Source organism: Amblyomma maculatum, chromosome 8 (genome assembly GCF_055883805.1).
Source record: "Amblyomma maculatum isolate TAMU_Amacu chromosome 8, ASM5588380v1, whole genome shotgun sequence".
Classification (NCBI taxonomy): Eukaryota; Metazoa; Arthropoda; class Arachnida; order Ixodida; family Ixodidae; genus Amblyomma; species Amblyomma maculatum.
This window is the reverse complement of record NC_139351.1, coordinates 65,497,277-65,507,505: the sequence shown is the minus strand read 5'-3', so window position 1 is coordinate 65,507,505 and position 10,229 is coordinate 65,497,277. Positions and strand designations below refer to the sequence as shown.

Here is a 10,229-nt window from a genome sequence, read left to right as displayed (position 1 = left end):
GCGAAACGTGGGGGTGCAAGTTGGGAGGGCGACCCGTAGAAATGCATGTAAACACAACTTACCGGAACATTTTTCTCATTTCGCAGAGCATCAGAAGTGGTGGCCGGTTGTTAATCGTTGACCAGTGCTTTGAAGAAGTGTGTGATAAAGTATGGTGCGTCATTACGGAGGCAGTCTACTTTTAAAACTCCCCGAATAACCTGTGTTATGAATCCAGACATCGTCAAAAGGCAAGCTGGGTGTAGCGAATCGAGAAGTTTTGCTTACAGTCTGATATGCTGTCGCATAGGGTAAATAAGCTTGATAATACTTTCGCTCCAGTGATACGTTCTAGACAGAATTACATTTAAAAAGCAGTTGTCAAACGCCATACGACAATATGGACCGAACGAGATTCGCGCATTGCAGCAGACGACAGCGCCGCTGACGATACCTACCGCGGCCGCCTCTAACTCCGGAACGTCTGCTAGCGACAGCGCAGGTTATGCATGGTCGTCTGCAACTGTGCGCGGTCAGTTTATCCTGCTGTGAGCGGTTCCGTAAGTCGCAAGACTTGCATTACTTGCAAGAGAATGTAGTTTGTCATGCAACATGATGTCGGGGCGTTGTACAAGACATTCACCAAAAATGAGAAAGGTTCAATGCTGCTGAACCGAGCAAAACGTTGCGGTAAGTTGTGTTTACATGTATTTCTATGGGTCGCCCTCTCAACTCGCACCCCTGTGCGTTTCGCGGTGTTTTAAAAATACTTCGCCTCGGTAATGAGATTTCACACTTCCACGATCTATTCCAGGGCGTTCATGGTTCCTCTGTGTCGAATAATGACATCACGGATGACCTGTGAAATTAGAAAACCATTTTGGAATATTTCGCTTCCATGTATTCCTATGGTCGCTAAGCCTACTTTTCACCCCCAGTCGTACCACGCTGGTGATAGAAGCGCCACCGCATCATGCTTACGTCACAGATCGGTGTTGGTCTATAGAAAAACTGCTTGTGCACCCTGTCTTCACGAACACCTGTAGTGTAATTCTGCTGCAAATGGACCATTCTTATCAAGGACAGAGAAAAGTTCAAAGTGTTGGCAAAAGTATTGGACTTTGAGAGCCTGGTAGTTGGCCTTCTGATTTTCTGACATGAGTTTACATGCAATTGACTCCGATGTTGTGTTTTCATGAATGTGTTAAAAAAATGATAAGTTTCGCTGTTCTAGACCTCTGTACCGCTAATCTATGCAGCCATTTATATATATATATATATATATATTCATTCATGCTGTTCTACTGTCGAGAACGGCAGAGTTGCCAAAATTAAGAATATGCAGTATTTCTCTTTGGTGTTATTTAGTGTTCTTTTCGTTGAGCACTTATCCTTGATATGTGCAACCTTTTCATCGCTGTTTGTTAATTCGATTTTGTTTGTACAAACAAAAACCTTACTACATGCTAATTTCCCTTCACAAACGTATGGCCTTGTTCCCCTTAGCAGTTTGGATGCCGGTAATTTCAGTCTGAAATTTACCTGTACTGTTCCTAATGAAAAGGATGCCAAGAAGATATGACTGAAACGTGCAGGTGTGATCAGGGAAGGGGGGGGGGGGGGGGGGGGGGGGCTTTTTCTAGCCATTTGGCAACATTGCCTTGATCTAAGTGGCGCCAACTTGAATAGCATGTGGTTCAGGTTCAATAGCATTGTTTAGTTTTACTCTGGAGTAGCTTGCTCTGTGTGGACGCAAGGGTGGGTATTGACTGGAGCCAGAGACCTAGGTTGATGCGAAGATAATGATTTATCAAAAGTGGGGCCTGAATTTTACGGTCTCGGGGTGAACCACACCTTAAATTTTGGAATCGTGCTTTTGAATTCCGGTTATTGATCTGTTGCATTGCTCTAAACCTTTAAGGTAGTGCGAAGTCCACCGTGGCATTTGTGGAATCCAGATTGAGGATTTATCGAAGGCTAAAATACGCTCTAGGTATCACAGGGCATGACGAGACAAGTTCCATATCAGCAGTAGGGACAGTATCTAGATAAATTCAAAACAGGGCCCTTGATTTGCAAAATAGGTTCTCGTTCTTCCATTGGAATTCTCCAAAAGTTTGTGCATTTGAATACCTGGTAGTCTGAATGTCAACCTCGGCGGGGAAAAACGGTGCAAAGTCGCGAACTGTTACTCGTATCTAATGTTAGCATGCATGCAGCAGAACTTTAGATATGGAACTTGGAAGCTTTTCTTTATTTTACCCCTCTTTGAAGGTGGAGTTCAATAAATTATTTTGTTTACTAGTAGTGCCTTAGTTGTTTTCCAGGACCATGCATCCATCGCTGATGATTTAAGTTTAAAGAAAAGAAATCAGCTTGTAAGGAACAAAGGTCTTTGCTGGAAATGCTAGACTGCGTACTGAATGGGATGAGGCTTGGAGGTTTGAAGCTGCCTTTCATGTTGCAACACCCATTGGGCGGGCTTGCAATGCTGGAATGTCGCTTTGCTGCGAGCTTAATAAGCAGTTTGAGAAGTTGCCGTTGAGGGAGGCCAGAATGCTGGAAAGTTTGAAGCGGGGCTTGTGACCTTGTTTTGGAATTTTCATTGATGATAAATGCACTAGATAGTGCCACATTAAAGGGCCGGTGAGTGAGGACAAATTGAAATAGGCCTATCAAAAGAGCCGGAAAGCCAGAGGATGCTTACTGATAGTTTAACTGGATGTTATTGTCCTCAATGTCATTTAACCTCGGAAGCTGGTTTTCTTGTGACCTTTCAAAGGCAAAGTTTAGAGGGAGCTATCATAGCTCGCAGTGAGGTGACTAGGTTGATGTTTACTCTCTAGCTTATGTTGTTTCCCTGAGTTTTAATTTGCTAAAGCCAGTGAGGACCAAGCAATGCATGTTTTGTTTATCGCTGTTATGTTTTCTTTTGTGTGTCATTTGTTGTGTTCAGCATGTGCTATAAATGCTTCTGCAAGGAAAGTGTGATGTGAACATATGCGCACTTGCCTCTCGGTGACATCTGATCATCTTTCTCATCGTCATCACGTCCGTCATTGAAGAGTGTGCGTGAAATGTGTATGCATAGGTATGTGATCATTTTTGCGTGCTTTGTGGCAGTTTTGTCCCTGTGACATTGTACTCCGAAGAAATATCATGTACAGGATTTAGTGCATATAGTGACGATGCAGCGAAATGCCGACCGACGTTGCATCACAGATGGACATATTTGCAATCGCACCCCCGCTACCCTTCTCTTTATCGTGCCGTTGTCTTAACATCTTCCAAGTGCGCGCTATAAATCTATGAACGCTATGCAACACATGAAACAAAGAAAAAACAGCAACAAAGAACACTCAAGAGAAAAGTAATTGTGTGGAGTATGACCAACAGGCTTCGTGGGAATTCATGCGATGGTGCAATGGATCTATCTGACAGTGCAGTGCAGTGCCGTGTGTGTTGATCCCGTTGTTGGTGAGACCCGCTAGCCGTTCCAGGTGGAACAGTCTACTGTGGGCTTTGGATTTGCCATTGGCTTGACTCTTGCCCCCGTTCGTGTGCGAGCACGCACGTGTTCAGATCCCACGGTGTGTCTGGAGCAATAGGAGAGATGACGTGTCGAGACCACTGCTGCGAGACTACGGCAAGCGAAGTGGAGGACACTTGCGCATGCTGCGCACCTGATAGCTTGTGAACTGTGCGAGGTGTTTCTCGCTTGAACTGTCTTTTTTTTTCTTTCCTCCGTCGCTAGTGCATATACATGGCGCTTGTGTGTTGTGAGCAATGTGGCATGTTAAGTTTTCTTGGCATTGCTTTGTGTCCCCTCCTGCATGTTGATTGTTTGTTCTTTTCTCGTTTGTTACATTTAATTACTTACCCACGTCCCCCACCGCCTGCTCCTGCTACCCCTAAAATCTTTTACAGGTCAAGTGATGAGAAGGGCTGCCAGTATGTGTGCTCGTGGTCATGAAGGAGCTTGGATGTTGAAAGTGTTTAAATTATTTGCTTGCTTTTTTTTTTTTTTGCTTCTGTCATAACAACATGCCAATTTGTCGTGATCTTTTATTTTAAGGAAGCAAGTTTTATGCAACTCCTTCTTGTGGCATATTTTATGCTAGTAAAGTAGCAGAGCATAGCCTCAGTTCTTTATGTGCAGTGTCGCAGCTACTTGTAAACATGAATGCAGGAAGTGTTTTCAAAAAAAGGAAAGGATCTAAAGGAATGTTAGCTGCTGAATGTTATGTCGGCTTGGGTTTCCGTGCACAAGAATGTGATTATACTATTTTTTCATGATCTCATGTTGCAGAAGATGCCTGCAAAGGACAAAAAGAAATTACAAAGACAGGAAAGTGCCCTCTCATTGTCTCACTTTGGGATGGGCACCTATACTGAATTTTAAGAAAAGGGAGTAAAACGGGTAAAAAGGGAGTTACAGGCACTCTTACCGCATACAGTCTCGGAAGTGTAAACTGAACTTTGAGAGAAGGGAGTAAAAAGAGAGGTACAGGTACTCTTACCAGTCTTGGAGGTGTGTAGTTAGATAAAATTCACTCGCAGTTGGAAGTGTTGTGTTGCCATCCTCCTTAAGTTGGTTGGTTTGTGGGGTTTAACATCCCAAAGCATTTCAGGCTATGAGAAACGCCTATCTTCCTCAAGTGTAAAATCATTGTGTCATTGTTGGCAGAACCTTGTGTTATGAGAAGGTTAGCATCAGCACAAAATGGACAAAATTTAATAAAACAGGCAGTGGACATAGAACCCTAGCTTGTTCTGTTTTTGTACGATGTGGTGTGCACTAATGTTGGAAACTTTTTGACCTGTGATTGAGAAACCATTGAAGTACAACACGGGGCATTGTTCTTTGTAAGCTAGGTGAAGTAAGGAGCTTCTGCTGCCCTTAATGCTTCTCTTATATTTTTGGTTTCTGGACATTCAAGCTCCTTCACTACCTTTGGCTTCCATGTGCTACATACACTTCATTGCAACATAGTGAACACAAATGTGTAAAAAATGTATCTTTGAGTGGTCATTTTGTAAGCGTTAGCTTTGTATTGCGTCCTTATTCATACCTCATCACAAAACCATATCCATCCCACCTACCTGACCAGCTATGTTTGTTGAACCGTTGTTATACCCTTGTTTTTCTTTTTTTTTCTACATTGGTTTCCGGTCAACACTCATTAGCTGATGGAATGTAACCGGTCCGCCTGTGTTATCACTATTTATTCGAATGGCTATTTAAAGTGCTCGCGCTGAAACAATTGAAGGGCAAAATGTGTGGTCGTGTATGAGCATTGAGTGACTATGACCTTCGGAATAAAAATACCTTAAACTTAGTCTGTGTGACCATCATTTCTTGATTCAAGTTTCAGTTTTTCTCGTAGCACAGCCGCGTCTTAAAGCCATCCTGCTCGGTATATATTTAAAATTATAAACTCATTTTCAAATTTAAGTTTTGCAGTCCAGGGGCATGCATAGGATAATTGAAATGTAACAACATATATCATCGTGAAGCACACTTTTCTTTTGAAGTTGAATTATGCGTTGTCTAATCTGAAGTGAACAAATATTCCTGAGCTTGGTTCAATGTTGCCAACAGGAAAGCCAAGCTACCAAGTCAATATCTCTTGTACTGAACAAAATTTTCAAATTTTTGTTATCAGTCCTGATGAAAAGTTAAAAATTTTACAGACTGGTGAGGGATTCGGCACTTACAATGACTAAGAAATTGGCTGCTCTAGCTGCAGCTTGCAGCAGTCTATAACTCTTTTCATGGCATGCTTGCAACCCGCAGTTAATGGTCTTCCAAAGTAAAAAAAAAATGTGTAGACTACTTATGAATGCCATTCTTGTATATCGCTGCTTGCAGACTAAAATGGCCATGATTGTTCGAAATGTTCACACATGTGGTTGAGACTACTGCATAAATGTTTGCCGAATACTATGGTCCCCAGACACTCGCTCAGAGCAGGAATAAAAATTACTTTTTAGACCTTTTGCTCTATAATATTTTTTCATATTTCATTACATCTTTAATTTCATCCTAGTGCATTTTAGCTTTGTTCAAATTGGTGCTGCAGGACATTTTGGGAATCCTGTGAAGGAAGACTAAAAGCTACTGTAGCTATATTCTTTCTTGGGCTAAAGTTAAAGTGTGGGCTATTGTGTTAAAGTGTCCACTATAAAATTGAATGAGAAGTTGTACTGCAAAGATGTGTAATTCTATCACCGGGAATCCCAACCACCTAGTTAACCTTTTCTGGGAGGCAGCCCTGTCCAGCTTGGACCTCGAGGACCAGCGAGCCCTCGAGCGATGGCGGCGGTCTTAACCAACGGAATCCCAGAGTAAGGATCCGACCAACCTTCCCATAAATTCCCCTCCGTTTTTCCTTTCAATAAAAAATTTTCATATCAGCCATTGCTGTGTAATAAATTCTTGAAGGCTCTCATTTTCCTACACCAAATCCGCAATGATAAAAGTATTTATTTCCTGCTCCTGTGGGTTCAGCTTGTGTATTATCATTGGTACTCTTTATGCCCAGTTTGTTCTAGCTGACGGTAAAAATTCCTCGGTGAAAATCCTAGCTTTAGGAAGAATTCCCTGTTCCAACTCTAACTGGAACTCAACTGCACGGTGCCAACTGGTATTGGCAGAGATCTGTCCTTCAAACAGTGCAGTTAGACCAGTTAGGATCAATGTTACTAGAGTTAGGATTTTCATCTGAGAGGGTATGAAAACCTACTATAGCTGCTCAAAGTTGAATATGTTTGCCACAATTAACACTACGTTTCAAATGTTTCATGCTTCATGGACAGTTCATTTTTAATACGTTGTATTAACGAAATACGTGCCTATCGCGATAAAAAGAAATGCGAACAGAGGAGTTGTGCGTGCGACATTTTTTTTTTTTTTGCTCGTGTGCATAAAATGATCGTAATTATAATATATATATATATATATATATATATATGTGTGCGTACGTTAACGAGTATGCCGGGGCAGGTGAAAGCGCAGATAGGCCGGGTGGCTACAGTCGGCCCTACAGGGCTTGGAATCCTCCCCATACATGCAGCTGCCGGCGGGGCTGCATGTTTTGCCACTGGTGTTTTTAATATCTGTTAATGTGCATACCGTAATTGCACCCGCCGCCGCTTCGGTGGCGTACGGCTTCTGTTGCGACGCGCACGCGCCCTTCTCTTTCAATTCTTTGTTCGCACTAGGTAGCAGTGGCGGATATAGAGCCACGTTGGCAGGCCCGTTTATTTTATTTTCTTCCTTCCTAAAGACGATAGGATAGGATAGGATAGGATAGGATAGGAGAAACTTTATTGCTCTACTTTAGAGGTATTGCCGACAGAGTTCCTCCATCTTCTTTGCGTCGATGGCATGGCTCAACAAATCGCAGCGTGCAGCAATATATATGCCGGCTGCTGCATAATTAGAGCGTCACTTATCGGTCTATGACCTTGACATTTGCACTCTACCTGAGGAGGTAGATGATGATGATGATAATAATAATAATAATAATAATAATAATAATAATAATAATAATAATAATAATAATAATAATAATAATAATAATAATAATAATAATAATAATAATAATGATAATAATTAATTAATTAACAATTATTATATTATTTGCTTCCCATGAAAGGAAAGGTGCAGTATCTGTCACACTAGTTCTGTGGACACCTGAACCGCGCCGTAAGGGAAGGGAAAAAGTGGGAGCGAAAGCAAAGAGAGAGAGAGAAAGGGGTGCCGCAGTGGAGAGCTCCGGAGTAATTTCGTTGGGGATATTTAACGTGCAATGACATCGCACAGCAGACGGACACCACTTCGTTTCGCCTCTATCGAAACGCAGCCGCCAGCGGTTGGGATCGCCTAATTGTGGTTGTGACCTACTGCGCCTTCCCTTTCCTACAAACCAATTTAATTATACGAAGTGAGCATCAAATTCTATTTAAAACCTTGCTAAACGATGCTTACAACTAACAAAGTTTTCTCTCATATAATCTAGGTTCAAGCCATGCCGGATCTTCTTATAACAGAAAGTTGGCAATAATTTAACATTTTCAAGTTTTTGCTAATGTCCATGCTTTACAACGTGAAGCAAACGCAAAAAGAATAAAAGGAAAACTACGTGCTGTCGATGGAAAACCAGCGCGTCTGCGGTCCCGCTCGCACTTTTCCATTGAGCGCACACGCCCACGATTCTCCGCGTAAGGAAAAGTGGGTCACTTTCGCTTTCGCCTTGAGGACGTTTCAGCAGTTTCAGTTTCAATCAGTGAACGCTCTTTGCGATATAAAACAAGTAGCGCTTCCAATTGTTTTGCTGCTCTGTATGTAAACTGGACGTAATGGTATTCTGATTCGCAAAGGCGTCGTACAATAAGAAGCAAATTACAATTATCAGACGCCGGGAAGGCAGCGCATAGCAGCGCTGAAACCGAAAAGTCATGTCGAAAGGCCATTTTCCCCCAAGTCTTCGCCGCGTCGGCCGCTAGTGGGCGCCACGGTCGGCATTGCCGAAATAGGTGCTCTCTGTCGCTTGTTTTGCGGGGAGCAGGGCGTGTGTGTTTATGCTTGGCACGAAGAAGGCGCTATTATTTCGGCGCTAGACGAAGAACGAGGATTTCTCGCGCAATACGGCGTCCCGCGTCGTGAATTCACATCCTGGTCACCTGTCATCGAGGTACGGTGCGAGCAGCGCCCTGTGATTACAGCTGAGCAACATGCCGGTGTTTCACACCAAGACGATCGAGAGCATTCTCGAGCCCGTCGCACAGCAGGTAAGCGGCGAAGGGTCGTGCTTCCATGAAGGCTGTGCTTTGCTCGCAGTGCATGCTGGTTGAACTTGTGTGCGTACAGCGTCAAGCGATATCCGCACATTCATTTATGTGACACTGTACGCGGCGGCGCATGTTTCTTGAGTCTGATTCGTCTCGATCGAGCTTGGAAGCGATGGCCAGCTATGTATGCATCGTGATATTTGGAGTGTGCGGTACGGTTCCAAAACAGCCGGACGGACGCTTGTTCGTGCTACGGAAAGACAGGCGACCGGGTTTGTTAAAGGAGTATAGACACCATTTTTTGAAGCGTCGGAAGGAATACGATTGCTTTCCTGGTTATACAGAGATGCTCCCCAAGCAATCCCAAACTCGCACTTTTCCGCGAAGATATTTTAATTTGATTTTAAAAACCAGCCAGGCAAGTACTCCGTTTTTCAAAACCAATTGGCATCGACATCTCTGTGACGAAAACGTGTACATAGGTAAACAACATGACGTCATCAAACAACTGTGACGTGGAGTCGGCAAAGCAAAGAGCAGTGACGACACATGGCCGGACTCGAACAGCGCCGCCGCCGCTTCTGCTCGCTTTACTCGATGGCTTCTTCATGTGTGCATGTTACAATTACCTCACCGGTGTACGTATGGAGACTGCCTGCTAAACTCAGGCCCCAACAGCATGCCTGCACAAGTGCAGGGCGTACGGCAACAGTGCCTCTCGATGGCGCGCCGGGAACATACTGCGCCGCTCCCCGCCTACCCTAGACGTCGCTAGCCCTAGCTGGTCGCATCGAAGCGCCAGCGAAAGGCGCTTCGGAACGGGCTAACGCTGTAAAAACGTCGGAGTTTAGCGCCGCTTTACTGGCAAGCCCATCTCGTAAAATAATTTCTTGCTTTGCGCGACGCCTTCAGCAGCGGAGCTAGCGGACATCTGGTGCGTCGCACCGGGCAGCCCAGCTGTAGGAAAAAAGTTCGCTTGTATCACTGTAATTATTTCTACCAGGACCTCCGTATTGGCTGAATAAGCTTCGCAATTTAATCGTGACTGATAGTCCTTTGTACAAATAGCTATGTAAGCGAATGAACAGCGATCTGCGATAGCTAGATTACCGATAGCGGATGCTATGAGGCAGTTATGACTTCGGAGTCGAACGCGGCGGTCACGGATTTACGCACCCAGATTGCCTTGACTGCGCCAGATGGCGCCACATGCTTGGACGGCGGCACCAGCGGCACGCAGGCCTGCCGCGTCGGGACCAATCAGCGCGTGAACAGGCGTGAGCACGGGAGCCACCGGGAGAGCTTACGGGTTACGGTGGCTGATTGCGTCATTACTAAAACATTTTTTTAGAACAGCTTAGCTCACAGCGTTGGCCAACCGGACCGATAAAGCAGCATCTTCACGGTTCCTTTGTTCAACATTCCTACCAGTTGACATTTCCTGCGTGTCAACC

General features: G+C 44.1%; 1 protein-coding gene across 3 annotated transcripts in view; it reads left to right on the top strand.

Moving 5' to 3' along the window:
- The first annotated feature begins 8,491 nt into the window (after positions 1 to 8,491).
- The window catches only part of Vinc (vinculin), a 56,507-nt gene continuing 54,769 nt past the window's right edge, over positions 8,492 to 10,229 (top strand). Inside the window, exon 1 of one of the 3 annotated variants that reach the window (XM_084576379.1) lies at positions 8,492 to 8,775. In XM_084576379.1, coding sequence (XP_084432505.1) covers positions 8,719 to 8,775 — 57 coding nt within the window. In that variant the 5' untranslated portion in view covers positions 8,492 to 8,718. The remainder of the gene's footprint in view (positions 8,776 to 10,229) is intronic. The other 2 variants (XM_084576377.1, XM_084576380.1) reach the window with 2 other exon arrangements.